Here is a 27,879-nt window from a genome sequence, read left to right as displayed (position 1 = left end):
ATCACCTGTAAAAAATAAACTAGCAATTTCAGTTTACATCTCATTGCACAAGATCAAAGCAGGCCTTCGGTCTAAACACAGGAAAGTGACTCCCACCTACGGGCAGTGAAGAAATATACTCACATCAGCAAAAGAAAAGAACGTGGACAAGCCATAGAGCATTCAACTCACACTGCACAGCCTTATCCAAAGTGAAGCTCATCGTAAGGCTCCTAGGCTCGGGGGCTAGAATTTTCACAAATACCAAATGACATTTTCAAAAGAACTTTCAAAATATGGGAACAACTGAACTCCCGGAGAGCTCTACACTTCTCCGCGTAAGACAAGAAGCAGCAGAAGCACTGTTGAGTTAAATTCAAGAACCCGCTCAGCTTTATTAGATCGCTGTGTTTACAAGAACTAGCGGTAGCGGTGCAGCTGCAGGGTGTTGCGTCGCTTCCAGGCAGCGCGGCGCGAGCCACCGATGGTGTGGTGGAATTTGTGGCCCTTGCCCAGACCACGGCTCTTCCGCCCAGCGGACGTCAGGCCACGCATCTCCCTGTGCTTGTGGACGGGCTTGGTGATCCACTGCGTGTCGGGGTTGCGCCTGATGGCCTTGTGGAAGGGGTCGATCAGGATCACTTCGAAAAACTTGTACGTGGAATCCTCTCCCACCCAGTAGGAGTTCAGCACTCTCAGAGCCCCGCAGTGACGGCCAGCACGCTCCTGGAAGAAAAAATCTACGTGAAAGGCTATAAAAACAAGGAGGCAGGGATACAACTTAGGAGAAGGACTTGCATAACATGCAGAAGGAGATGAGTAACTCAAACCTAAAATTTTGTAGGTGTTAGAATTTTCAATTTGCCCCAAGTGAACCTTCCCCTCCTCTTACCCCCAAACTGTACAACCTCTGGCTGCAAAAACACCAGAAAAAAGTACTGGCCAAAGAAATTTGTATTCAAAAAAATGCTGAATACCTTAGTGATACAGGTTTTACAGAATGTAATGAGGAAGGCGTTTGGTTGACAAAGAGAAGAACTGCTTTGTACACAGAAGCACCCAATGAGTAAATACACAGAGTGAAAAACAACTTCAGGGTGGAGATGAAGACCACAAGGTAGACTTGGGGCCATGGAACAATCTTTTGTGGAAAGTTACGAAAGACTGATCCGAAGTTACAGGAGAGGAAGACATTTCTGCAGGACCTAAGCACATGCTGACAAATATGAACAAATATGAACAGCTGATGTAGCAAGTTCCACTATTCCTATCCTCGGTTGTGGTTGGAAAGAAAACAGTCTTAGAGTTTAGGAAACTAAGCAGAAAATGCAAGTTCTGAAACTCAATCTGCCTCTTCTGTCAAGAAAACTCCTTATTTTACTTAACACTATCAGTGTGTTTAATCCCAGGATTTTATCATCATCGTGGGAAAGTACGAACCAACAGATCCCATTCATCTTCTATCCCAATGTGATCCCAACCTATTAGTACCGTCTTCCCCCAAACCTTAGTTGACTGTTTCCTGAATACGAAGTTTATTTTCTTCAAGTCCTTGTTTTACTCCAGCACACGGCAGTGACACATACCGAACATTAAAATACCTCCCGCCCTCAACCAGCTTCTATTTGGGGATGACAGCTACAGTCACGGTTTGGCATTTCTAGAATAGTTTTATCCGAAGAATAGAAGACTTCCAGGAGAAAGCAAGCCAGCTTTTGGACTAAAACAGAGGGTCAGTAACCTCTTGCACGAGCTGTCATCACAACCGAGCATGTGATTAGCCATCAGACATCTGGGAATGGCATATATGAAGAGCACACCGTGAACGCTCTATTTAAAAATACAGTTCTGTGTTTTAACTCATCACCTCTGTTTTAAAATAGAGTTAATGCTCTGCTTAATGATGGAAAGACAAGGAGCAGTCTTCATTCTTTTTCAATGCCTCTTTTTCAGAGCGCAGACTCGTGCTGTTCTAAGCCATGGAGTTTTATCCATAGGTGAGAGCTACAGCCCTTCATCACTACTCTTGCTGTGTCACTGCGAAATTTAACGAAGATTGCCCTGAATGAAAGCTTCCATTTTCAGTATTTTGTTTTGATTTTTTAAATTAGACTGTTGCTGGCATGCTGTTTTCAGATCCTACGACACAGCTCAGTACACTGCACAGCACTCTTACTACGTAAACAGGTGCTGCAGGCTTTAAGAGAGGAACTTGCTCGTACTTCATTGAAGGACCTTTGCCGAGAGCTGGCGATGCATACATCATGGTAGGGAACGTAACGGCAGGATTTACCAATGACCCAAGTCAGGCTCTTTGTTGTATTTGCATTTTGAATCCTCATGCCTAACCCCTGGTTTTACAGGAGTTTATGCTAGTAGCACGTCTTTCCCTGCACACACTGTGCCATACTTCAGGAAGAGGAACACACTTCAAGAAACCACCTCAGCAGTACTTCTGCCACCTGCTACCTGTAAAGTTGGAACAGTTTTTAGCATTTGCCTCAGTACCGCTTTTCAAAACATCCAGGTGCTCTCCTGCTATCAGCATTCAAGATTTCTACCTAACAGAAAACAGTCACTATTTTTGTCTCGGAGTATTTTCCATTTTTACAGACTAGGCATGACCTTCGTAACCCCTGTTTTCTGAGCAGTAACCAGAATACTCACCTCTGCTACGGACTGGAGGCTCCGGGCAAACTTCAGCTGGTTCACACCGTGATGCACGGGTTTGCCGTAGGTTGCACCTTTTGGGACAGGGCGCTTGCGGCCACCACGGCGAACGCGGACACGGTAGATAACATACCCTGAAAGAAACGGTGACTGTCAGTGCAGGCAGTGCAAACTACGGTGAGGCAACTTAATGCCCATACTGCGTTTCCAACCCATAACATTTCACAGGAAATGCTGCAAAAAAGTAGGTCACTGTACCAATAGCTGCTAAAACCTACAACTCTCGGTGACTAGCGTAGGGTGTTTTTGTTATTTCCATTGTGACTGAATAACGTAAATGATGTATCGTTGTGACTACTTTCTAGTTCCAAACCAGAGTTTAAGGCACCTTTCCACTGTGCGCTTTGATATGAACTAAGAACAGCTGTAGCTATATGATAACACGCACAAAAAAAACATCCTAAACTCTCCTCATCCCAAGAAAGCAACAAAGCAGTCACCTTAGAAACGCTACACTGCGACAGCAGCACTGATAAGGCACTGAAGCACAAGCCATCCATAAACCCTGCAGAAACCTGACCACTGAAAAAGGAGGAAAGGAAACCTCACAAACATAACAGAGGCTTAGATTCTTTACTTTTTTATTATCATGGTGAACAAGCATCCTTCTTTGAAGATCTGCTCAAGTTACAGATGGATGCCCACTTTCCCTGAGTTTGTTTCACTCCCTAATGCTCCCTCACTTTCCTAATGATGATAGAAACTGATTTAACCTTGGCAAGCCCAGGCAGCTATAAGGCAGCTAACTTGTTGAGACTGGTGACAAAATCTGGCCAGAGAAAGGAACCCCCACACCCACAAATCTACTGTGCTAAAAGCACTGGTCAACGTTGCAGCAATAACAGCGCAAGAGCAAGAACTGAAGTCAAGATCCACTTGATCTTCATCTGCCTAATTGACCACAGGGGGCATGAACTTAGAATGACATGAAATAAGGTTTGGGATGTAGGCACTGCTGTTGATTTAATACATTTATAACAATATTTCATCCAGGAGACTTCAAGCGGCGTTCCAGCTTCTGAGTTTGGCATTCTGCTATCAGTTAAGGAAGGAAGCAGGCTGACAGGAACGTGGTAGCTCCATCTCATTACCTTGCTTGGCCTTATATCCCAGCCTGCGAGCCTTGTCTGGCCTGGTCGGCCGGGGAGCGCGGTGCAGGGCAGAGAGCTGGCGGTACTGCCAGCAGCGCACGCGGAGGAGGAACCGCATCACGTCCGACTGCTTTTTCCTCCATAGCTCCTGGATGTACTTGTAGGCACCCATGGCTGGCTACCTGCTGAGATCGAGAGATCAATTAAAAGAGGGCAGTAATTAACATATTGAATTTGCATGTCTTCCCATAAAATGGTGCAGTATGAGGCTGTGCACGTAACACTGCTGGCACACAGTATGCTTGGGTGCTGTTTTGTAATTGTTGGCACACTTGGTAACACGCTGGCTCCCATTTCCCAGTCTGCAGTAGAACACACAGCAGTTCTGAGGAATTTTCTTCCACTTCACGTGTTCTTTAGCATCGAACTGCACAGTTAAGGAGCTGATGCCTCACGTGCTTGAAATGTCACCAACACTGACAGCCACCACCTGAACCAAGCCGTGAATGCCGCTCTTTGACGAGATGCATGACTGTGAGGGCCCTGATGTTAATTCATAACGTGGTTTAAGTATCCCTAAACGCTGAGCACCCAGACCCCAGCAGCACGCAGAGACAAACCCAAGTCCATCAGATCACCACCCAATTCACCATCCAAAACCAGAGCTCGCTGCACCTTTTGATGTGCCCCAGCCCTCCCCTCCCCACCCCCAGCCTCCATTCCGGGCCCCCTGCGGCCCTCCCCACCTCCGGCGCCCCGCACCCACCGAGCGCCCCGCGGCCTACCCCCACCCCCCGCCCTCCCGCAGCCCGGGGGCCCTCCGCCGGCCTGAGGCCCGCATCCCGGCCGCCGGGCAGCCCCGCCGAGCCCCGCGGGCGGCCGGATGGTTGCGGATGGGGCCCGATGGCAGCGGATGGCGGCGGATGGCGGCCCGGGCCGAGCGCAGACGTACCCCGCACCCGATGGCGCCCCACGCCGGAAAGGAAGAGGCCCGCCTCCCACACCCCCCTGCGGCGGCACCGCGCTTCCGGCGGGCGGGCGCGGCGCCTGATGGGTAATGTAGTCCTCAGAGGGCCTTGCTCCGCGGCAGCCAACCCGGCCCCGCCCCCCCTGCCCCGGTGCCAGCCAATGGGAGCGAGGGGGCGGGGCCCGGCGCGGCGCGGCGCTAATGGGGGCGGCGGGGGAAGCTGAGCCCAGGTGCGCGCGCGCGCTGGGGGCGGGGGCGCGCGGGGCCGGGGGCGCGCGCGGCGCGGGCACGGCGGGGGCCGGGGGCTGGGCGGGAATGGGGGGGGGGCGGCCTCTGGAGCAGCCCCTGGGTGGGTTGGGGGAAGGGGTTGGGGCAAGGGGTTGGCATGAACACGTCCTGAGGAAGCCATCCCCCAAAAAGGAGCGCTTTGGGGTTCCTACATGTGAAAAATAATAAATAATAATAATAATAAAAATGAATGAAACGGTAAATCCTAAGGGGAAGCCCTGCTGCTGCTGTCAGCCCCCACCCCCAGGCGCTCGTGTCCCTCCTGACCCCGTGCCCGGCACTGCAGGGAGCGGGGTGTGGGAGCAGGGAAGGGGCCTGGTGCCAGGGGGGCTTTGTCCCAGCTGCATGGTGACCCCTTTTCCCTTTTTTTTCCCCCTTTTTTCCCCTTTTCCCCTTCCCCTTTCCCTCCCATTGCAGAGCACCAGGCTCACACAGTTGTACCTGGTCCCACCAAGCCCCCCCCAGCTGTGGGGTGCCCCGCTCATCCCCCTGCTCCTGTAGGGCAGCCCCATCCCCACCAAGGCTGGCTGACACCAGACCCCAAACCCCTCTCCGGCCTTCCCGTTCCCGTGCCCGTGACCCTAACGCTTTCCTTCCAGCCCCTGCGCCGTGAAACCTTCAGCTCTGTGCGCCTGAGCCGGGCACCGACGGCAGCAGCCTGAAACCCTACAAGTGGCGTGGGAGGAAGCCCAAGTCCTAAAAATACCATCGCTGGGGAGGGAGCTGCGCCTCGGTGGCTCCCGCTGCCTTTTGGGGCTCTGCTGTGGGTCCCCGTGCTCAGCAGCACCCCTCCGCTGGCCCTGCTGTCCTGGGAGAGATGGGGAAGGGCTACAAGGTGGTGGTGTGCGGCATGGCGTCGGTGGGAAAAACCGCAATTTTGGAGCAGCTCCTCTACGGAAAGCACACCGTGGGTGAGATATTTTTACCTCTTTTTTTTTTTTTTTGGGTTGTTTCCTTTTCCAGAGTCTTGCTCTGTGCGGGCCCCGCGGAGCGGTAAGCCAGGGCCACGAGCTGCGCGGAGGTGATGGAGGAAATGAGCGTGGTCTGGGTTCATCTCTGGGCAGTTCCTGAGGCTCGTAGTCCCTTACCGAGTTTTAAATTGGTCGTGGGAAGAGCCCTTGCCCTGATGTTGCCCATGCCAAAAAACCAGGAGTGTGCGACAAGAACCAAAGAGAAAAGCAGACGATGCGCTTGCTGCCCATTTACATAAGAAATACCTTGTTCCCCGAAGGATGCTCTCAATGCCAGAATAATAAATAATATCATGTGATTCACACAGATTGTTTAAACTTCTGTCCCACCTTCTCAAAACTTTATTTGGCTTGGTTTTGGCTAATACTTAATCAGAGAGCTGGAAAGAAAAACAGCTCTGCTTTAGATCTTGTGGTTTGCTCTGGACTTCAAAGGCTGAGCTTCCCAGCTCTCAGATAAATCCTCCTGTGGAAAACAGACCTGGGACAGGGGCACGGGATGTCAGAGCCCCGCTGTGCACAAACGAAGGGGGCTGAGGGCAAAGCTGGCTCGCTTCCCTCTGTTCCTGCCTGGCCTGGGTGTTAGAGGGAGGGCAGCGGTCACTGGGCTGGTGAATTGTTCTGCCAGGGGTGAATCACAGGGGCTTGACAGAGGATGCCTAGCCAAGGGACTAGTAGCTTTTCCTTGGGCCAGTGAATTAAATTAAACATTGGGATGAGCCTCTGGATAAATATTGGGGTTTGGAGCAGGGTGCTTGGCAGGCACTGTGCCTTTAAAATGTGTGGACGGGAGGAATTTGCTGGCACAGCCTGACACAGAACTGTGCGCTAATGCTGTCGTTTAAGAGGAGGATTTCCTCTAACGTTGCAGCAACATCTGCTTCCAGCACCTTACCAAGACCCGTGCGCATAGCCCTGCGGAGCTCTCGGCACCGACACTGCAAAACCTGTGGGCTGCGGGCTTTTCCCTCTGCTGCTGCCCTGATTTTCGTCATCCCCGGGCCAGGCGGTGCTCTAGGGCTCTCAAGCAGTGTGAGCAAGGCCACGCTGCCTAAATCATGTTGCCTTTTGTTGCTTCCTGCCCCGTGCTCTGATCAGCGGCCGCAGCAGGGAGGATTTTCAGCCGCCTGCGCCATCAGGTGCTCTGGGGCTGGCTTGCTGCGCCTCCGTGCTTCTGGCAGAGCTGCCCCTGGGAGCCATCCTAGTGCAGGGATGGCCCCTCTGCGTTTAAAACACTATTACTAGGTCTCAACCCAGGTTTCCGAAAGCAGACAAACACCTCCTGGCTGCTGGCCCATCGGGCAGGAGGCGAGAAGGCCCCGCGGGCGCTGAAGGCCCGCCCGTTTGGAGCCAGGTGGCACGGCGACACGGGCACGAGCTGTACCAAAACCTGTATCAAAAAACTGCTTCCTGACTCCTGCAGCTCTGGTGCTGCTCCAAGGGCAGGGCTGACACACATGCCAGCATCCATGGCCTCCTCGCTGTGATTCAAGGGGTGTGCTTAAATTTGGTTGCAGGCTTGGAGCTCAAGGCCTGGCGTCATCCGCCGAGGTGTCCAAGGCACCGATGGCGGGGTCTCCTCCTGGTGCTTGGTCAGGCATGAGCCTCCGTCGGTGCTGATGTGCCTCCTGCTGACTTTCCTTCAAAAGAGAGCGGTGGTACAGCTGCCATCAGGGTCGGGATTTGTGTCCTCGGAGGTTTCATGCTGCTATATAAAGCCCTTGGCTCTGAGCCCATGCCCTGGGCTGTGTGCTTGGTGGTGGTGCTGTACACCCAGTGGTACTGCGGCGGTTTTCCTAAAAAAAATCACACCTTCAGCTCTCCCTGGCTTGTCATGGATGAAGTCCCTACATGGCCAGCAGCCAGCACTCTTGCAAAGGCACAAAGATTGCTTGAACTCAAAGGGAAAAAAATACTAGGGAGGGAGGAATAGCACTGAAGAGGGAATATCCACATCCCTGTAGCATGCGAGCAACGATGTACAGTGTTTGGCTTTGTGCTAGGCTGTAGGTATTTTTCCTTGAACAGTGCTGCTGTTCAGTGATGGCTCATAAGGGGGTCTTCCTTCTGCCTTTGAAATGCCTCTGGTGCCTCAACCCATGGCAGAGCTTATCAGCTAAAGAGGAGATGAGAACTCTTCCAGTAGAAAATGCTATTTCCCTTATCGCTGCCTCCTGACTGCATAAATAGCTGGTATGGCTGTGTTCATGAGCAGCTACTTCAGATCGTCTAACTACCTGGGAGTAAAAGCACTACATGCTATTGTGATCAGAACCCATACTGAGAGAGAATTTGCCTCACTTGGTCTCAGCTTGAGGGATTTGGGGTTTTGGATGGAAGACTTCCACATTACGCATTCCTAGACCTTCGTTTCTCAAATCCAAACTATCTCCTGACAGAGCTGCAGGCAGCTTTGAAGTTTAGAAATGTGTGAAGATGGAGCTGAATGTATGTAACTGAGGGTCACAACCGTGGCTGCTGGCTGGTGGCACCAATACTTGAAGTAGCAGCTAAATCTAAATAGATCAGCTCCTGTTGTCCAGCTCCAAAGGCTTCTCCAACTCTTCTATGAGTCATGGATCCTCTGATACGCAGTCATCTGAGATCTAAGTAAGCAAAGTCTGTCATGCTGGAGTTGTAAAAATGCAAGGAATGGCAGGTTTTAGGAGCTCTTTGCAGGGAAGAGGGAGGGAAAGGTTATGGGAGACTGAGATCTTCAAATGCACTCAGGAACACACAAGGTTTTCACTACATTTATGTAGTGAAAACAGTCCCTTGGGATCTTCTGAAACTCCATGTCTCAAACTTTTGCTCTATGTAGTATTTGCAATACCTTTGCTTTGCCTAGCTTGGCTTTGCAGTGTTCATTAGTATATCGAGCCTTTTCTTGTCCTCATCAGGAAACCACCAGGGGCTGAAACACCACTCAATTTATGACTGAGGCTTCCCCTTGCAGTTCCTCTGTGGCAGCAGTTGGTAACCTAGATGAAGACCTTTTTGCCTTTCCCAGGGCTTGCACCAGCTAAAAAGGTGCTGGAAAATGGCATCTGTCTCCTGTCTACTCCTCCCTTCTCTCCTCAACATCTTTATTCTACTTACCAAAGAAACCAGGAGATTGTTTGCTGCCCTGTTAGCTCCCCTTTTCCCTCACAACTTCTGGACCTGCAAGCTGGTTCCACCTGGCTGTTCCTCTGTGCCACAAGAGGAGATATTTCAAAATATGTTTCTCTAAACCTAGAAAAACTGGTGGCAGGAGAGAGAGAGCAAAGCCCCATGGCAGTGCTCTCCACCAGGAAAAACCTACTCAAGTTGGCAGGGCAGAACTTGCCAGCAGAAGCTGCCCTCGCCCATCCTGGTAGCCAAGGTGGCCTGGAGATGCCAGTGATGGGAAGGACGGGGTGGTGACGGACACTGGGCTTTCCTGGTCACTTCTGCTGCTCGTACCACTTGCCCAGCTCACCTTTGAATGGAGATCAGGAAAGTGTTGGTATGGGATGGTGCTAAGCAGGAACGTAAATATTGTGCTTCCTCCCTCAGTGTATATAGGTGAACTTTCACCTCTGGAAACTGGTACTGGTGCACGACTTCCAGGTCTTCCCCTCTGCCATTTAATGTCAAAATTTGTCGCTCTGTTCTGCTGACTTGCCTCGCAGGTCTTAATTTTTCCTCTCCATTTTCAAGAGGGATGTTAAAAGACATAATTTTCACTGCTACTTTTATTGCCATTAGGAAGAGACTGTCACGGAAGAATGTGGATATGTTAAAGACCACTGAATTACAGTGCAGCATTTAGATGATAAAAACCTGCCCAGCATTATTCATGGAGTCCTAAACAGAAAACTTAGGTACTTGTAGTTCATTCCTTCTTGCCAAAGTAATATTTACTGATGTTGGATACTTCCTTGACCTGTCTGCACAATGAAATGAAGCAGAGCAAGAAAAAACACAGGGCTATATCCAGAAGACCTACTTCAGTCTCTAAAAATGCCCTTCTGACACATTCTGCAGCCCACAGTGAGTGTTCACCCTTTCTCTTGTTTTGTTCTGCTCTTAGTTTTGCTCTTGCACGTTAGCAGGGCTATATTTGGAGGCAAAATAAATTAATTTGTGGCAAACCTAGTAAGAGCTTGATCTATGAAGGCTGCACAAAGAGGGGCAAAAAGAACAGCTTGTGCCACTTTCCTGCACAGGAATGCTGCATACATCACAGGGAGCGATGCGCGTGGGTGGAATTCTTTAGCTTGTTTGTCAAGGCAAAGTATTTTGAATACTGTGTCACTGAATATAGCAAAATCCTTATTTTCGCAGGCCAGATAATCCCTTGTGTTTTCATAAACAATGCGCTAATGTAGTCCCTTTTTGGCAGACAAAGAGAATAATGCAGTACTCACGGCTGTAGCCCTGCACCAGCAAGCAGTCCGTGTATACAGGAATGCAGGGCAGACAAAAAGAGGGTTGATATGAATATTTAACACTGCCTCTGACAGTAACCCAACCATACTATGCATAGTTTGTTGGGACCTGTTGTAACCTTATGGGCCTGCATCCAAGGTGACCATGAAGCTAAGGAGATCCACGTGTTTCCAGGCTTGGCGTGGAAAATATAGTTTTAATTAGCTCAGAGTAAGGTACCTTATAGTACCTCACGTTTACCATGGGGAAAGGAAGGAAGGAGAGCCAGTATGCAGATAGTTACCATGGAGCAGGTGGTATACATGAAAGCTTGTTACCTTGTGTGTGCTCTTGCCCTGAAGTAAATGAGCTTGCTCCTATTAGCAAATCTGAGTCATGTTAAATCCCTAAGGGATGGAAAAAGCTCACTGTGTATTTGGGTAAATACATCGTGCAACTTTGCTTGCATGCAAACATCCTCTTCCCATTCTGGCTTGATTTCACTCGTTGGTTAGTTGTACCACCAATGCACGTTAATTGCCAGAACTACTCTTTTGGCTTATTCTTCTGCAGTATAATCCTGCTCAGTATGAGGCTCAAGGTGTTAGTACTTGCCTGTTTGGTGTTCCTTGGCCATTCTTCCCAAAGGCTATGTTTGGGCAGGCCCCTTTGCAGCATGTGCGATGGGCGGCGGGAGGTTGGGAAACCTGAGGGAAGAGCCATTTATCTTATCCCATCCTGCATTTACATGTTGTATAGATTAATTTTACAGGCGTAATCATGTGCTCGTATACTAGATGATTGTATTTACACAGTGGCACTACTGTAAATAGCTGGCGTGGCGATCTGCGGATACAGCCCTTCATGGGCACGACAATCAAGGTCGCATCCAGGCCAAATCACCCTGGAAAAATAGGCACTGAAACCTATTGCAGGGTAAAGTTCCGCCGCACTGCGAGCAATCAGTACAGCGCTGCTGTGCTTATGCCAGCATGACCTTTCCTGCTTGATTTACAACAGGTTTAGAAGAGGGTGCCACGATGGAAGACGTGTACCTGGCGTCCGTGGAGACAGACCGGGGTGTGAAGGAACAGTTACGGCTTTATGACACCAGGGGTCTGCAGGAGGGCGTCGAGCTGCCAAAGCACTACTTCTCCGTCGCAGATGGCTTCGTTCTCGTGTATGCCGTGACCAGCCTCGAAGCCTTCCAAAGAGTTGAACTGCTCAAAAAAGAGATCGATGTCTCTAGAGATAAAAAGGAGGTAAACGCGTGGTTGCCGTAACTGCGTGGCTTATTGGCATATCAGCGATAGGAAGCAAAGTTGCAAAGCACGGATTTTGTTCCTGTAAAACTTGCATAGTAAGGAAAACAAACGTACCTACAGCCTTGGGCGATCCAGCAAAAGGGAGCTTTCTCATGCTGGGGAAGCCTAATTCACATGCCATGCAGCTCATGAAAAAAAAAAAAAAAAAAAAAAAGCTTTTTTTTTTCTTTTTTTTTTTCCCCTTTCTGCTTCTACTGCAACTAAAATCCAGTTAGCTGAATGCACCCGTCAGTACACTTACGACTAATAAAACATATGGTCTGCAGCAGTGCAGTTCTTACTTTTTTTTAAGGTATTGTACACGGGAAGTCAAGTGCACAGAATAATATCACAAAGGGCATTATCTTTGTTTGTTTTGTATTCACGTACTCGATGGCTTACAAACTGGTGTAATTGACAGCGGGTCTCCCAGACATTAGTCAATTGGCAAAACGGCTTTAATGTATCTTAACAACCATATTGAATCAATTCAATTGTGTGAAATGACTGCTCTATTTTCCCTTAGAAAGCAGCTAGTGTTTTCAGCTGACAGTGTTCCAGCTTAGCTAAACAAATATAACGTGCACGTGGCATTAGCATTACGGCTTTTCTTACAGTATCTTTGCATTCTCTAGTAGTTTTCCCTGCTAAATGTTTTGAGCCTACGGCTCTCCAAATGTCTGTTTTATGCTGTTAAAAAAAAAAGAGGTGCATAAAGAATTAATCGGATAATGGTGGGGAGAGGCTTTCCAAAGCGTAACTTGTGCAGCACTCGCAGCACACGGGGTGGTGGAGGGAGGCAGGCTCCAAGTCTGACAGCAGCCAGCCGAAAATGCAGTCAGAGGAGAGGTATGTTAGGTGGTGGGGCTGGTGCGAGCTGCAGGCTGTCACGTATGTCAGGGGTACGGCAGCCAGTCGTGACTACCCCGCAGGGCGAGGAAAGGCGGATGAGCAGGAAATTTTTGCCAGGCAGTGTGCTGTGCGAGGACCCTGATTTATTGCTTTATGGCACGTTGTAACGCAGACAGGGAGTCGCAGCCCCGGCAGGATGTCTGCCCGGGGATCTGCCCAGAAGTCTTCTCTCTCGTTGCACGCAGGTGTTTCAGAAAGCAGGCAGTTTGTCTGTCCCTCGGGAGAGTTGAAAAGCTGTGGTCCTGACTGGGGGTGACATAGCTGAAATAGCAGTGCCTGCTGTAGGCTGGGTAAATGTTTCATTCCTGTGATTTCTATTCCATACGAAATACTCTTTGAAGCAAGTAGAAGGTCAAATCAGGGGTCCTTAAGATAGCCCCAGCAGCCTTAAACTCTGGGCTGTGCTGGAACACAGCCTTAACCAAATTCAGGGGGCATCTCCACATACAGAAGTGCCCCTGAGCCAGCAGGACTTCGCCTTGTGGAGCAGCAGAATCCTCTGCCATGCAGCAGCTGACAGCAAGCTCTGATGGCTGTGGGGCTTCTTCAGCACACACCTTAAAGTCTGGCCAAATTTTATACTAAATAAAGGTTGTGTTCTCTTGTACTGATGGAGCTCAACCATGGGCAAAATTCAGCTGGAGTGTGTGGTAAATGTATATGAAGATTGTAGCTTCATTCAGAGGCTTTGCAAGGGGAAAAATATCTATCCGTACATCATGGGCTGCTATAGAAAAGAAAGGGTGCCTCAGACCGCACAAGAACAGGAGAAACATCTCTAGATGGAAAGAAACAGGAGCCACGCTGTAGTCAGCCTGATGAAGAGGAAAAAGCAAGCAGGTGTGGTCACAGCAAAGAAAAAAAATGCTCAGCAGGAGAGGACTTTATCACTTGGTCATTGCCAAACCACAACAGAGTGTAGAGAGGAGGCTGCAGCTTGACTAAGGGCCTTGAACTATAAATATAGGCACGGCTTCCCCTATCAGCTGATGCTGTTAGAACGTTTTTAGAAAGTGGTTAAGTTAAAATAAGCAGGAACCGTAACTCGAAGTGGCCAGCTCTCCATGCAGCACTTCTCAGAAGAGAAGCAGAGGGCAAGCCACCGAGCTCAGCTCCACTACAGCGTCTTGGTGATAGAGAAGCCACGGAGAACTACCTGAAGGGCTGCCCTGGTTAGCTAACCAGCAGCTCCTGAGACTGCTTCTGGCAGGCTGGCACGGGTGCTGCTCCCACCCCGTCAGGACTGAAGGCTGTCCACGTAGGTCCCTCTGGTGGCTCAGCTCACCTGCAGGCAGGGGAAGCCCCCTGGGCTGGGAGAGTCCTGCACGTCCTATGATTAAAGGCAGCTCCCAGGCCACAGGTAGACGAGGCCAGTGTGAATCCCAGACCTTACACTTCCCCATTATGTTCAGCTTACCTTGAGCCAGCAGTAAGTTAAGGGACAGGTCTGAGCTGTGTTGCTACTTGCCTGCTGTTTAAAGGCACTGCCAATGGTGGATACTGTTTGTGTAAAGCTCACCCTTCTGTTTGTAGGTAACAGTTATCGTCTTGGGAAACAAAACCGACCTGCTGGAGCAAAGACAAGTGGAAACAGAAGCGGCGCAGCAATGGGCAAGGGCTGAGAAAGTGAGACTGTGGGAAGTGACCGTGACAGACCGGAAAACGCTGCTTGAGCCCTTCACCTACCTAGCCAGCAAGCTCTCCCAGTCCCAGAACAAATCAACGTTCCCCTTGCCTGGAAGGAAGAGCAAAGGGAATAACTGTGATAACTAAGCTACCTTTAATGCTGTCTGCTGCTGCCAGGTGACAGCCTAAATCCTATCTCTGCCTTTAGCTGCACATGATTTCACTTAAAGCAATAATCTCATTCAGCAATAAAATCAGCAAGCTTATGGCTGAGAGGTATCCTTGAAAAAGTCACTGATGGCAAAAGCCTTGAAAAGCACTTAGGGCTAGGAGTCACCTTCCAACAAGGGCGAGCAGGGGGGAGCAGGGAGGGCAAGAGAGGCAGGTGGTCATCCCTTCAGCAGGGGCTTTGACTGTCCCTTGATACGGCCATAGTGAGGAACACTCCTCCTGCAGATCCGTAGCCTCTTGTCACAAGTAGTACTAGCTGCAATGAAGCTTTAAATTTGGAGAGAGGGTATATTTGACACGGCAACAGGCCTTTTACCTTGACCTTAAACAGGAAGCACCCTGGCTACAGAGGTTTTTGATGCTGCAGGAGGCTCAGGTCAGGGTGTTGTTGCAGGAGTGCTAGGGCAAGAGGAAGAAATACCAGCAAATTTAGCTGCTGAAGTTCTGGCAGTGTCTGTAAAATAAACAAGAAAGGAAAAAAAAAAAAAAAAGTAAAAAGAAATCTTGCAGGAGATCGTAGAGCAGATCAACCCTAATGTGAAGCTTGTCAGTGAAGTCTGGCAAGTAGCTTCAGGAATTTATTTGTACAAACCAGAAAAGCTCTCACAGCACTCATTAATTTAACTACGACCTGAAGGACAGCATAGCTGTAACGTGGTTTTGTCCTAGCATGTCCAGTGCAAATCAGTCACATTCACACAGGTGATAATTTTACTCAGAAATTATATGGAACAACTCTGTAAGCAGGAGGTACCTCACCGGGCTCTGCGTGGCGGGTTGTGCAATATTCCTGCCCAGCCGCAGCAACCCACGGCCAGGACAAAGCTACAGGTGAGAGAACAGCTGGTACGAAGCACTGCACTGCTTTGTGAGAAGGGGCTACCTACAAAAGCTTTACGTGCTGCATTCGGAGCTCTGCGTAGGTAAACTTGTGCTGCAGAAATCTGCCATCCTAGCTCAGTCTGTCTGCACGCTACGCAAAATTGACTGTAAAGGGGCAGAGCGACTGTTCCCAGAAAGGGACCAGCTTTTGGCCTCTAACCACTTTAATACACTGAGACCAGCTTTTCTTTGTATTAGAGGGCAGGAGTGGGGCAAGGGAGTGAACCGAAGTACTCAGTTCCCTAATTTTCCACAAAATTAATGTTGTTTTGAACAAATATAGAGAATTTCATTGTGAGTCAGCAAAACCACAAGCAACATTTGCATTGTCATATCATAGCTGCTAAACAGCAAGTGTGCTTAATGATCAAAATTAGGCCGTGTGCTTACAGCACTGCTCTTCCTGAATACTAGCAAATGAACTGCCGGCATTACTAATGTCAGAGCAACTGTACAATCCACTAAAAATTAAGCAAGTATTCCTACATTTATAATGAAGGCAGACGAAACTGTTTATGTGCTTTGCTCAATGTAGTTTGGATTGCTGTGGCCATCAAGCCAGATAAGAGAGCAATTACAAATGAGCAAGCAGCTGTAATGCCCTGCTGGAAACATACAATTGTTCCCATTGCAACACAGCAGCTGAGTAAGCACTGTAGCACGACCTCCCCCAACCTGGCTAGTAATAGTCATTGTCCCCAGCGATGCTGCAGAACAACACTCCCTTCTCACTCATTTCCTACCAAACACACGTGTACTCGAGGCTTCTCCCCACCCAGAGGACTCCTCAACCTGCCTGCGTGCTTGGGAAGTGGGCTGGCTTCAGAGCAGCAGCAGCTCAGCTGTTTGCTGCAACCTTTCACCGAGGAATTGGCGACGTTCCTCCCCTTCAGCTCCACAGAACCCTTCTTCGAGAGGGGACCTGATTCAGCTGCACAGCAAACGAAACACCAGAGACCTCTGCTAGCTGCACGTTGTCACCGGGGCTGGCTGTTGAGCCAAGGGAGTGTTGACAAGCAAAGCCAGTCAGAATTAACCTACGACGTGTGGAGATGGAAGGCACAGAGACGACTGACTGGTTCCTGCCCAATTCTGCGCCCCGCAGACTCGCTGCCAGTGCCGCTGCTGAGACCGATGTCACCGCAGGCTGCTGGGGCCATGCCATGTGAGATCAGCTTGCTCTCTCCCCCCCCGGACAACTCAGGACTTGACAACATTTCAAGAAAGGCAAAAGGAAAAGGGATCTTCTGAGTGACTAAGACTGTGTTTCCAAATGGGTTATGTAAAGTCAGACATGTTATCTTTGATTTGGTTAAACTCGTTTCTAGATTATTTTGGACATCCACATAAACAACCACCACCCATCATTTTATTTCACGGGCTTACTCCGATGCTTTTTAAGCACTCACTCAAATCAATTGCCTGCTCTAAATACCACGCCATACCTGTGATGGAAATGGTCGTTTCTCCTCTGCAAACCATCTGCACGCAGTGGCTGGTACTGAGTCAAAATGAAACTCATTGTAGTGCAGTTTTACCTAGTGTCAATAAGTAAAATACAGCCGTACAGGGTATGCAGTAGTAGTGCATGGGCAGCATGTGTATTTTGCTCTTTGTTGTTCCACTGACTGAATGCGTCCTAAGTCACTCGGGTCATTTACCTGCTGTAAAGCTAGGCTGTCCCTTCACAAGATGATAGAGAAAAATAATTATAAAAAGAAAAATAAATAAATCAGTAAATTGAATCTCCTTTCTCTGTTTCTCTTACACTTTTGTCCTGCTGAACACACAGTGCTCTGACCAGTCAACCCCAAATCAGCTCCAACTCCCCTGCCAGCTTCAAGATCTAATTTGGCAAGCACTGGTAGCACAAAGCAAGGAGCAGACGAAAACCTACTGAGATGGGGCCACTTACTCTTAAATTCATTTCCTTCTCCCCTCTACTGTGTGAGGATGTAAGTCCCTTCCCAGAGATACTCCTGGTGTGATGTACCAGGAGTACATCACCACACACCACCGATTTTCCTAGGCTGTGCCAGACAGCTGAGGGAGCTCATACACTGAAGCAGGGCTGTGACAACCGAAGGCTGTCCAGCAGCTGAGGTTAACATACTAGTACCCACAACCACCTGACCAAGGAAGGGGATCTGTACTTAAATCACTTGGGAGCAAACTAGATCTGATCTCTTCTATAGGTAGGAAGAGAAGTATATAAAGCAAATATACACACAGTTTGAAGTACAAACATATATCTGAGAGAACAGCCGGACACATAGCACTTGGAAGAATGTCGCAACGTGAAGTACTTGCCATGTGAAAATGAATCTGTACTTCCGGCCTTTACCTTAAGGGAGCGGTCAAAAATGCTGTATTCACAACTAACTACCCTATTGCCACACACTTCAGTGTAAACACTATGTCTCTAGGAGATAATCTTTGTAGCTAAAGGATCTACACATTATGCTTCCTTTACACTCCTTTAAGGAAGGTGTCTTCTGCTGGCTTCCCCGGACACTATTCTTTCTCCTCTTTCTTGTGGGAATTGACCACTCCATTAGAAAACCATGAAGACATTCTCTTCCTCTTACCTCCCGCTCATTTCCCTTCCAAATCTCTTACACTCTTGCAGCCGTACTTCCAAATAATACACCACTCCTGAAAAGCCAATGCTGTGAAAACTGGAGCTAAAAAGTAACTAGCATGGATTCTGCAGCAGGTCACCTCTTCATGGGCCGTGCCAGCCTCAATAACACCTACACAGTCAGCAGATGAAAGAGTTGTCATTCATCATATACTTGTCCAGAAGTGTCTTCCCAAAACAGAGGCAGGCAGTGCTCTCACCTGCTCAGCTCCCTTGTGTTCATCCAGATTGTAATCCTTGAAGCGTACTGGGAGAGACTGTTCTGGCAAAGTGATAAACCAAGGTACTAAGCAGAAGTCTCTTCTTCTTACCTTTTTTTTTGTTTTTAAACATCTTTTTATTAGCACAGTAACAAATGCAGACTTAAGTAGCCCACAACATACAACCAATCCACTGAGTGACTCCTATTCCACGCCTTACAGTTAAACAGCTTAAGGTATTTCACTACAGGTTGCCGTAAGTCCTGATTAAAACCTTTATTCTTTTCACAAAGATAGATTGGCTTATAAAATAATACATTAACTACTTCTCATTTCATATATGAGGCTATATATCCACCTCTCCGTATCACAGATCATGAGATGACAGTCTTTAAAAAGTATTTGTTAAATACCAATGTGCCCTCCATAGGGGAAAACAATCCTGACATCTTTTTACAAAAACAAAACAAAACAAACAAAACCCCAACCCAACCCAGAACAAAATAAACCCCCCAAACCAAAAACAAAACAAAAAGCAAAAAACAGTGTGTAGAGTCTTGAAAGGACTTTTACATAAACGCCAACATATGTACCTGTACAAAATTAAGCTGTTTTAATCTTTTGCATATTGCAAGCAAACTGAAAACCAAAGATGCCTAAGAAGTTTACATTCTTCTCGGTACTATATGTGAGCTAATATTGCTGAACTAATTACAGTCTTAAAATACACTATTCCCAATTCTAGCTGTCTACTGTAGCAAGATACCTTAAGTTACAACAACAAAATCTTAGGAAATAAAAGACTGAATAAAATCTGTTATAGAAATACCCTACTCTTTACCAGCACCCTCCCTCCCCCCACCCCTTCAAAATCATAAGCAGCTCTTTCCATCACAGACAAATAATGTAAGTTTGACAAAAATCCCATTTATGTAGCGTATCTTTTGGTCCATTGTCTGGCCATTCTGTCATGCTCTGCTCTGTTAGTCATATACTGGGTGGCAATACTTCCAACCAGGGGGTCAGCTGAAAAGAAAAAAAAAAAAAAAAGAACTTATTTCAGACAGGTAAAGTATAAATTTAATACAAGGGAATCACTCAAGTAGACTACATTACAATAATCTAAATATACTGAACTGTTGGTCTGTATCTTCATCAATTTACGTTTATTTATGGTGACATATCGATCTATTACTTAGTAAAGTAGGAAATGCCAATTAAAGTTTTAAAGAGTTTAAAAGACAACAATCTAATAGTTATTTTGCATTACTGAAATCTTTCACTGATCTATATATTTCAGGTTTATTTTACCTTTTCTAAAAGTGCCCAGGAGATAGTCATTGCTAACTGCTCTTGTATCAATACAAATCTGGCTTCTAGGAAAGATCAGATCACAGGGAGAGGTTTTATTTTTTCCAAAGAGATTATTTTTATTATACATAATATAGCATGAACTATGGTGCTTTACTCATCTTTTATAGATGTAAATAGAAATATAACCCCTAGAATTGACTTTGTAAGGCACGGCCTATTTCTTTTAACTGCTGTAGATAACGGGTGGGGTTGGAGAAGCTGAGGACTACCTTTGGCATTGCTGGTTGCTGGTTTTAAATAGATGCTAGCAAGTAAAAGGCTAACCTACTGGTTTTCAGACCTGTGCTTGTGACTTTTATAGCTGTTACCAAATTACTGCACTTCTACAGAGCAGCAAAGCGTCTTTAACCCTCGCCCAAAACCAGAGGTGGTTTAGCAGGGGAAGGAGCTGTCGCCTCCAGGAGGAGAGCCGGTGACCACCTGCAGCCCCTCTCCTCACTACCCGGGCAGAAGCCACCAAGATGTGATGAGGGACGAGTTACTTTGATGGAGGGCGGGCTGCAAGGCAGCACGTGGGGCTTACCCGGGTTGCAGTCTGTGAGGAGGGAGCAGATGGAGAGGAGGACTTTAGAAATGGTTAATGCTGGGCTCCAGTTGTCTTTTAAAATGTCCAGGCAGATGACGCCTTGGCTGTTGATGTTACAGTGATAGATCCTTGTCCGGAACGTTACCTGCAAGAAACGGCGATTAGACAGGGTGCTAGTGTGACCTGCTGACACGTGCCATGTGGCAATAAGCGACACCGGCCGTAATTCTGATTTGACCGCCAGCAAAAACTGATATGGAGAGGAAAAATCAAATAAAAAACCCAACAACAGTGCCCGGCCGCCGAGCACGGGCCTTGCCCCCAGCGCGCCGGGCCGGGTCCCCGTGCCGCCGGCGCCCTCTGGCGGCCATGGGCGAGATCACAGCCGGGGTCGGGCCTACCCCGAGGAGGGCACCGGCCCTGCTCTTCCCTTCCCTGTCCTCGTCCCTTCCCGAGTGGCCTCTGCTGCCTCTGCTCCCCTCACGGCTTTCCCTGACGAGTTCTGGAGTTCAGTTTCCTTCCCTCTGAGTGACTTACCGGGGCCCTCAGGACACACGGGGCTGTCTCGGCATGTCTGAGCAAAGACTCAGAAACGATAACACATCTACAACGCCCCTGCAAAGCAATGACCACGATCTCTACCTTGTGTGCTTTCGGTCACTGTGAAACCCAGCTTTTATTTTCCCCTTTAATTATTACTGTCTTCTATCTTTCTGCTCACAGCAGCAGAGGGCCCTGGTGCTTTAACACCAACAAATTTTTCCCCGTAGGCTCCCAAACACTTGTAAAAACCTCCAGTTAGGGCAGGGTGCTGTGGAGCCGTGGCTCCTTGTTGCTTCTCAGAGCTCGCCCCGTTCAGCCCCGTCATTTGGGTTTTATTATTTTCAAATATGGGAGACGTGAATGAACCGGGCAGCGTGCCACAGAAGTTATCTGAAAGGGAAACAAAAGCACCGCACGACATTCCAGGGGAACACAATGCGACCTGCAGAAAGGCCTCATTCCGACTCGCTGGATGAACACCGACAACAAATTTGGTGGCACTTGCATGAATCAGGATTATCTGCGTGAATAAAGGTTGTCGGGTTCATGCCCTAAATCCTCAGAATTTGTCAGCTATCCACACCCACAAATTTTACTGTCTGTTTATAGGTCACAAGGGTATTTGCGAAACACATTTGGTAAGTGTGTGGTACAACAAGAACACCACACTGGTACTTTCCCTGGAGATCAGACCAGCCCACACATAAAAGTTGCCAGTCAACCCTCATTTATTTTTTTTTTTTTCTACAGTCTTTCTGATGCAAAAATTTGGCTCATGACCCTCCTTCTCCCAGGCTCCGGGGGCAGGCGTGGGCTGGGGTTACACAGCTACAACACTCCAGTGCCCCTCTTTTTGTCCTGCATCTGTGCGCCGTTTGCAGGCATGCTCCCGACGCACGGAGCGCTCCAGCTATTTTTGGTCTCAGACTCGCAACTGCAGTTACTTGTCACACAGGAGACACCCACACTGCACACTTCGGGACTTTCTGCTTTGCTCCTTGCAAGTTGCTTGGAAAACAGGGAAGAAAGCAAAAAAAAAAAAAAAAAAAAAAGTACTACACACACACACAAACTCCCAAATCCCTACACTTTTGCACATTATGGGTGGGAATAGCAAAATGTCTGTAAGAGAGCAGGGAGATGTTTGCCTCCCACACCTTCTGCAACAAGCTGCAGCTCCAAACCCAAGAAGCCCTGCTGCTGTGTATACAGGGAACCTCCGAGGTACAGCAGGTGAGATGCCAAAGCAATGTTTGTTTCTGAGATCATCTAATCCTTGTTGGAAGAGCAGCAATGACTCCCTACATTCGTGTAGAAGTCAATACACATCAGCTCAAACAGAGGGCAGCCATGACTCTGTGACACCTGCCCTTTACTTTAAGGCAAAAGTGAAGTTTGTGGCATCTGCAGTTGCTGGCAACGGCTCTGCCTTTACTTCCCATCTCTCAGCCCAGCCCACTACTTGCTCGCTATTTGATCTGCAGCTTTGGTCCCCCTCCAAGAAGGCTTCTAAATGTAGGTGAGGTAATAATTTTAACAGATTAAACACTTCCAGGACGGGAAGCATGGAGTATTTCCAAGTTGATACAATACGGACCAAATTAACAGGGAGGTCAAGCGTTCTACTTCGTAAAGACAGAAAGTTGTTAATCCTGATTCTGAGCACAAAAGCCAAATATTCGATATTGCAGAAGGCTCTCTCTTTAGACAGTCTCTCAGTCCAGTTAACTAAAAACTGATATGTATTAAAAAAATTACAAATCACATTTGCCTCTAGGAATTAGACTTGCTTTTAAAATTTATTTTATTAGTAGTTGGGAAGGAGAAGAAAGAGAGAAAGAAAGAAAACTCCCACATATTTGCAGAACAGCCTGATTCCTAAAGGAAGCATAAGATATAATTCTTAAGGATTATACTCATGGCACCAAAATTGGTTTTCTCCAGATCTCTCCTCTGAGCTGTGCCTAACCAAAGCACTGTGGGAAAAATCGAAATTTGTTTTCACTTAAGCAGCAAGTCAGAACTGGGATGGTGTTAGACACATGTAGTCCAGCTGTTTGCCATTTGCAATTTTTGCTGATGGTACAAAAGCCAGCCATGCAGGGAACCCAAGTGGAGCCAGAAGAGGGGGGAGGAATTGCAGACCTGCTTAAAAATGAAACAAAATAATGCTTAAAGTAAATGTTAATTACACCTTAAAGAGGAAAAAAGAAAAAAGAAAAAACCCACTACCACAAACAATAACAGAAAAACCTCATGTAACTAGCAGATTCAGATCAAAACTGGGAGAAACTGAGTTACTTAGAAGGTACTGTAATGTATTCAGGGTCAAGAGAGCAGCATGTGGAAGAGCACAAAAACACAGAGTAACGGAACAATCTTTTGGAAATGTCCCACCTGAGATTACATTAATGCAGTAACTACAGAATTAAGCTCAGTATTTGAAAAGACAAAGAAGCCAATCTCAACCTTACCCTGAAGAGATAGCAGAGGTTAATTTACACAAGTGGTAAAATGGGGGTGGGGGGAAGGAAGTGGTTAGAGGTTATTAATACAAATGATCAAAGTGCACACCAGGTCAACACAAGCTACTGTTTTCACCTCAATAAATAAAATCTAACCAAACTATAATGCAACTCTTGGGAAAACATGCAGTATAATAGTACAAAAGAATAGCAGTCAGCTTGAGGACTAGATACTGAACTCTTAAATTCTAATTATTTTTGTTTATTGGATTCTCCTGAAGCCAGGCCCACTCAACATGTGCCCAACTCAATTGCTATCTGAACCATAAAGGCAAAACCAGAATACCACATAAAATGCAAAAAACATAAAAGCAGAGAAGAGATTAATGCTAACATCTTCAAAGTGTTGTATGGAATGCTTAATAAATGTAAACGAACTCCATTATACACTGTTAGGACAAGGGAGAGAATATTCGTCCTTGTCTCGGGACTTCTCCCACTGAAGTTCCTTCTGCTGTATAATGCATTTCCAAGTCAAATTTTAAGACCTTTAATTTCTCCAGCCTCAAGTACAGTAGTGCAGTTCTCTTTATCCTTCCCAGAATGTGTCTCTATCATTTCTGGCATGGGCTCTCTGTCTTTCCTGTGGCAGCATCCTTCCAAATAAGTTTGCTCCAACAGATTCTCTAGCATACTAAATCAAACCCTCAGTTGGAGCTGCACTCAGCCCGCAAAGGCTGCACCTACATACCCTTCAACACACATCTCTAGGATGCTTGTCAAGCACGTGACGTTTGTCAATACCAGCTATGCCTCAGGACCTTCTCTTACTCCTATTCCTATGGGATTGGCAGCTTGTCAGGATGACCAGTTTCTTCTTACTTTTTTTGAAAAGGTAAATCCTTTGCTGAGACTTCATTTTCAAGTTATAAAATGCATTCTGCTATGGGCTGCCCACAGAAGGGACTGTCCTTCTGAGAATTACAGAGCACTCAATGAGGCAGTAGAGGTTTTCTTCCACCTCTCTTTCAAGGCTTACTGAGGAAAGAAGATTCAAAGTGAACTAGTTCTTTCACTCTAGATGACCTCTGAAAAAAGATGAAGCTAAGTCTTTTGAAGCAGCCTTTGACAATTTTACTACTCTACTAGTGTTCTGTCATCAAAATGATATACTGTGTTTTGTTTCAACTATTTCTTCACCTCTCATCCTAAAAGACAAAAATATAGGAAGCCTGTGGTAATCACCTTAGTCCTACCACTTCCAAATGACCCACAAGCAGTATTTATCAATTACAGCAATCAGCTGGGCAATGCGAAATCAACAAATTAGTAGGAAGGATGCAGGAGCAATATGATGATTATATTTTCCACATCATCATTAACACCCATGCTAGTGTTAAATAACACAGGAGACGCTGTAAGAATCCAGTAAAGAAAAGTTTTTTTCTTTAAATTTGAAATACTCAAGTAGCACAAGTACATTCTTAGACTACTGCTATGCTTTCTGCTACATCACATCTCAATGTGGCTGAAGCGACGTGTATTTTATTTGCATACATACATGTGGTTTGTAAACCAGTTTGGACCCTGATAGATGAAAGACTCCATTTAAATGCAACTCTGCTACAATATAATGAATCTCCATTAAACTAGTCTTTTAAGGACTCAATAAGCAACACCTTTTTTTTTTTTTGTTGCTTTGTTTTGTTTTAATCCCACAAAAAAAAATGTATTTATTTATTTTGTTTTGTTTTTAATCTTTAATAAAGACAAAGAGATCCCCATCAGAGGCCCAGAGCAGAAAGCAGGGCTGAGCTGGGATGACAGAACTGTAACTTCAGTTTTGCGTCAGAGAACTTCACACTTAGGGCTTTCTCAATACTATTGGTAGTTACTGTAAGGTCTGTTAAAGCATCAGGCTTTTGACTTGTAGTGCAGGAAGCAAAGATATTGCAAAGTGTACATGGGAAGGTAAAAGCTCCCTCTTCGAACGCTTACTGGGCTCATGACAAGAGATACGGCACATAGTCAGCTGGACTAAGTTATACAATGCAAACTAATTAAAACTAAAATAGTAAAAAAATTATTCTGAACTGAGCTCAACTTTAACACAAGACACAAGAGAAGTATCTGTGCTGTCAAAGAGTCTCCAAAGAAGGACGGACAGGTGTCCAGAAGAAAAATCACTAGTGATGCCCCAAGGTAGACCACGCTGTTTGTGAATCAAAGACTTAACTTAGGGGTGGGATTTAAGGTCCTGTTGATACTACTAGAAACCCTGTAGTTATGCCACCAAGAACAGACAAACATTTTGTTCCCTTCATTTGGGAAGCTTGCGTTAATTTTGCCTGTATGACCAAGCAGCACGGTCTCCACTGAGATGGACCGATGGCCTGAAGTATGGCAGCAAGTCCTTCCTACAGCACAACAGACTGAAGTCTTTGAAGATGTGGCAGTCATTGGTGTTTACCTTTTCGCTGCAACTACTTTTAAGTAGAAAGTTAAACATGCACATAAATGCTTTCAGATACTAGGCAAACACAAAGTGTATATACAACCACCTCTTCTTGTAATCCAACACTCTTCCTCTGGCCAAGTATGTGAACCACAAGATAACATTCACTTGCACTGGTATTTGCCTTGTAGCATTAGAACACAACAGTGCTGGCACCTAAGAGCTTCACAAATATAACACACCTACAGCAAAAGTTTGTTATTGTACAAGTAAGTGAGCAACACAAGCACACAACAAAACAGAAAAAGTCAAATACTAGTTTAGTGGCCAAAACACACAAACCCATAATGCCAATGGTAACTGAGTGCTTTGAGAAACAAGTATTTGTATTCTTTTCCCTCTCCCCAAGTTTATTTATTTTTCAGTTCCTCAGGCCTGTCCTGATGCTGATGCTAATTGCTTAGGATCTCTTATAAACAGAAACAGGGAAAAAGAAAACAAGGTCTAAAGTAGCGACCAAGTGGATTGGAAAAGCCACTAACATTAGCTAACAGAAACCAGTGTACTATCTGAAGTGAGCTTAAGTTTGGTCTTAAAGAAGACTGGCTTTCAAATGGGCTGCATGCCATTAACACTGCCTGTTACTGGACGCTTTTTTGAGCATTCATAACGTAAGATATCAATTACAGGTCTCTTACCTTTGGAGGCTTGAAAGGATATTCTGGTGTAAAGGTGATATCAAGGAAGAAAACCCCTCCCTCGTAGACAGAGCCTGGAGGTCCTAGGATGGTTGATCTCCATTCATAGATGTTATCACCTTTGGGGCCAGCGCTAAGAAATAAAACAAAAAACAAAACAAAACACAGATGTTTTAAGAATATTACCACTGTTCAAATAAATATGACCTCTTGCACTCACAAAGTATGATATGGAAAAATGTTTTCAATGCCACACTTCATACACCACCTGGAGTAAAGACAGTGATTAAAAGTAGATTGAATGCTTCCAGAACCTCAGAAATCTTATCTGGACTCATCAGTGTTTCAGGCTTCTTAGCAAAGCTCAGAAATTAGAGGTGGGGTTTTTCATCTTCTCTCACTTGACATTTATAAACCAGCACTGCCCAGAACTCCCCCTGAGAAAGCTACACAGTCTCAATGCAACAGAAAACCTAAGTTTCAAAGAACAAATTCCACTGTATTTCAGAAATGACTGCTCCAGCTCAGCCTTGATAAAACTGCACCACATCAAAGACCATACTAAATAAATGAGGGACTTATGTTGATTCTATTAAACATGTGTGTTCTTCAAGATTAAAATATCTTCCTGTATTATTCTGAAACCATGGCTCACTGTATAATTATTGAAGCCAAATATATGATGATACTCTTACATGTCAGAATTTTCTACACTTGTATCGTTTTGCTACACTGACTTCTAAAACGAAACCACCTGAACTCGCCCCTTCAACATTGCATTACATCCTCCTTTTCTGAGGGGGCATTAAAATCACCATGTCAAATTTAAACACTGCTTTCCCAAATCAGTTTTGTCTAATTCTAGGTTCTCCCTAACCTATCAGCGGCTCACAAAGAGCAGTACAAAAGGTGTTGCAGAACATGAACGTCTGCGTGTTGAGAAATTAGTTTTACTGAAGTCCTCAGACACCTGTATTCTGTAGCGTGCCATATGTCACTGAGTATTTCTAAGTACAGCTCAACCTATAAAGCCATTAATGGTTTAGGACTCCATTGCTACCTCTTTCTTCCTGTGCTGCTGTGGTAGTATTTTATGGTAGATGCTAGAGCTGAAAACTCCCTTTGCATAAAGGGAGGTGCTGACACAGCTTTTTCCATTGTGGATGCACTATGACTTCAGAAATCTCTCCTCTCCTTTTTCTGTAAGGGCACGGATTTTACATCCCTAGTACAACAAAATCAGCCTTGCTTTTCTCTCCTTGTTCTTTTAACAAGGCTAATAAAAGACAGAATGATTAAAAAAAAGAAAAAGGCTCCTTTCATATCATAACAATCATGGAGCAACACTGCTTAAGAAGGAAGGCAATCCAATAAATTGAATATATACACGATGATATGCATTTGATTAATGTGAAAGGAACCAGAGTAATTGCTAGGTGCTAGTAGCAGTGTTACAAATAGACATATGATTACAAAAACAAATTCTCAGCATAACGACAGGGATCAGAGAGATGCTTTTTTTCTCGCTTTTTGCAGAACTGGTGAACACATTCTTGACAGATCAGGGGAGAGAAAGGAAGTTAGTTCTATTATCAAACCTCTAC

At 46.3% G+C, this 27,879-nt stretch overlaps 3 protein-coding genes across 4 annotated transcripts in view; 1 reads left to right on the top strand and 2 right to left on the bottom strand.

The window, feature by feature from the left end:
- Positions 1-349: 349 nt before the first annotated feature.
- RPL15 (ribosomal protein L15) lies at positions 350-4,841 on the bottom strand. Of its 2 annotated transcripts, none has more exons than XM_084306783.1 (4): positions 4,753-4,841; positions 3,801-3,982; positions 2,647-2,783; positions 350-705 (listed from the first exon to the last, which is right to left on the bottom strand). In XM_084306783.1, the coding sequence occupies exons 2-4, from the start codon at positions 3,970-3,972 to the stop codon at positions 400-402; spliced, it is 615 nt and encodes a 204-aa protein (XP_084162909.1). In that variant the 5' UTR covers positions 3,973-3,982; positions 4,753-4,841; the 3' UTR covers positions 350-399. The 2 variants fall into 2 exon arrangements, with proteins under 2 accessions (XP_084162909.1, XP_084162910.1); XM_084306784.1 differs by having other exon boundaries at positions 3,801-3,985; positions 4,753-4,824.
- Positions 4,842-4,963: 122 nt separating this feature from the next.
- NKIRAS1 (NFKB inhibitor interacting Ras like 1) lies at positions 4,964-17,051 on the top strand. The gene is made up of 4 exons (XM_084282802.1): positions 4,964-4,997; positions 5,655-5,966; positions 11,439-11,680; positions 14,168-17,051. The coding sequence occupies exons 2-4, from the start codon at positions 5,873-5,875 to the stop codon at positions 14,405-14,407; spliced, it is 576 nt and encodes a 191-aa protein (XP_084138928.1). The 5' UTR covers positions 4,964-4,997; positions 5,655-5,872; the 3' UTR covers positions 14,408-17,051.
- Positions 17,052-18,731: 1,680 nt separating this feature from the next.
- Positions 18,732-27,879, bottom strand: part of LOC311207282 (ubiquitin-conjugating enzyme E2 E1) — a 43,688-nt gene continuing 34,540 nt past the window's right edge. Inside the window, exons 4-6 of the mRNA XM_084283261.1 lie at positions 26,276-26,408; positions 20,112-20,259; positions 18,732-19,240 (exon numbers count right to left, since the gene is read on the bottom strand). Coding sequence (XP_084139387.1) covers positions 19,143-19,240; positions 20,112-20,259; positions 26,276-26,408 — 379 coding nt within the window. The 3' untranslated portion in view covers positions 18,732-19,142. The remainder of the gene's footprint in view (positions 19,241-20,111; positions 20,260-26,275; positions 26,409-27,879) is intronic.

Source organism: Netta rufina (assembly GCF_964035555.1).
Source record: "Netta rufina genome assembly, chromosome: 2".
Classification (NCBI taxonomy): Eukaryota; Metazoa; Chordata; class Aves; order Anseriformes; family Anatidae; genus Netta; species Netta rufina.
Note: the sequence above shows the minus strand (reverse complement) of the source record. Positions and strands in the feature narration are given on the sequence as shown.

What these genes read in the sequence shown, in the direction of transcription:
- RPL15 (XM_084306783.1), bottom strand. Translation starts at nt 3,972, where the DNA reads ATGGGTGCCTACAAGTACATCCAGGAGCTATGGAGGAAAAAGCAGTCG. An exon ending in GGGATATAAGGCCAAGCAAG is followed by an intron (nt 2,784 to 3,800) that starts GTAATGAGATGG and finishes CGTTTCTTTCAG; the next exon opens with GGTATGTTATCTACCGTGTC. An exon ending in GCCTCCAGTCCGTAGCAGAG is followed by an intron (nt 706 to 2,646) that starts GTGAGTATTCTG and finishes TTTTTCTTCCAG; the next exon opens with GAGCGTGCTGGCCGTCACTG.
- NKIRAS1 (XM_084282802.1), top strand. Translation starts at nt 5,873, where the DNA reads ATGGGGAAGGGCTACAAGGTGGTGGTGTGCGGCATGGCGTCGGTGGGA. An exon ending in CTACGGAAAGCACACCGTGG is followed by an intron (nt 5,967 to 11,438) that starts GTGAGATATTTT and finishes GATTTACAACAG; the next exon opens with GTTTAGAAGAGGGTGCCACG. An exon ending in TCTCTAGAGATAAAAAGGAG is followed by an intron (nt 11,681 to 14,167) that starts GTAAACGCGTGG and finishes TTCTGTTTGTAG; the next exon opens with GTAACAGTTATCGTCTTGGG.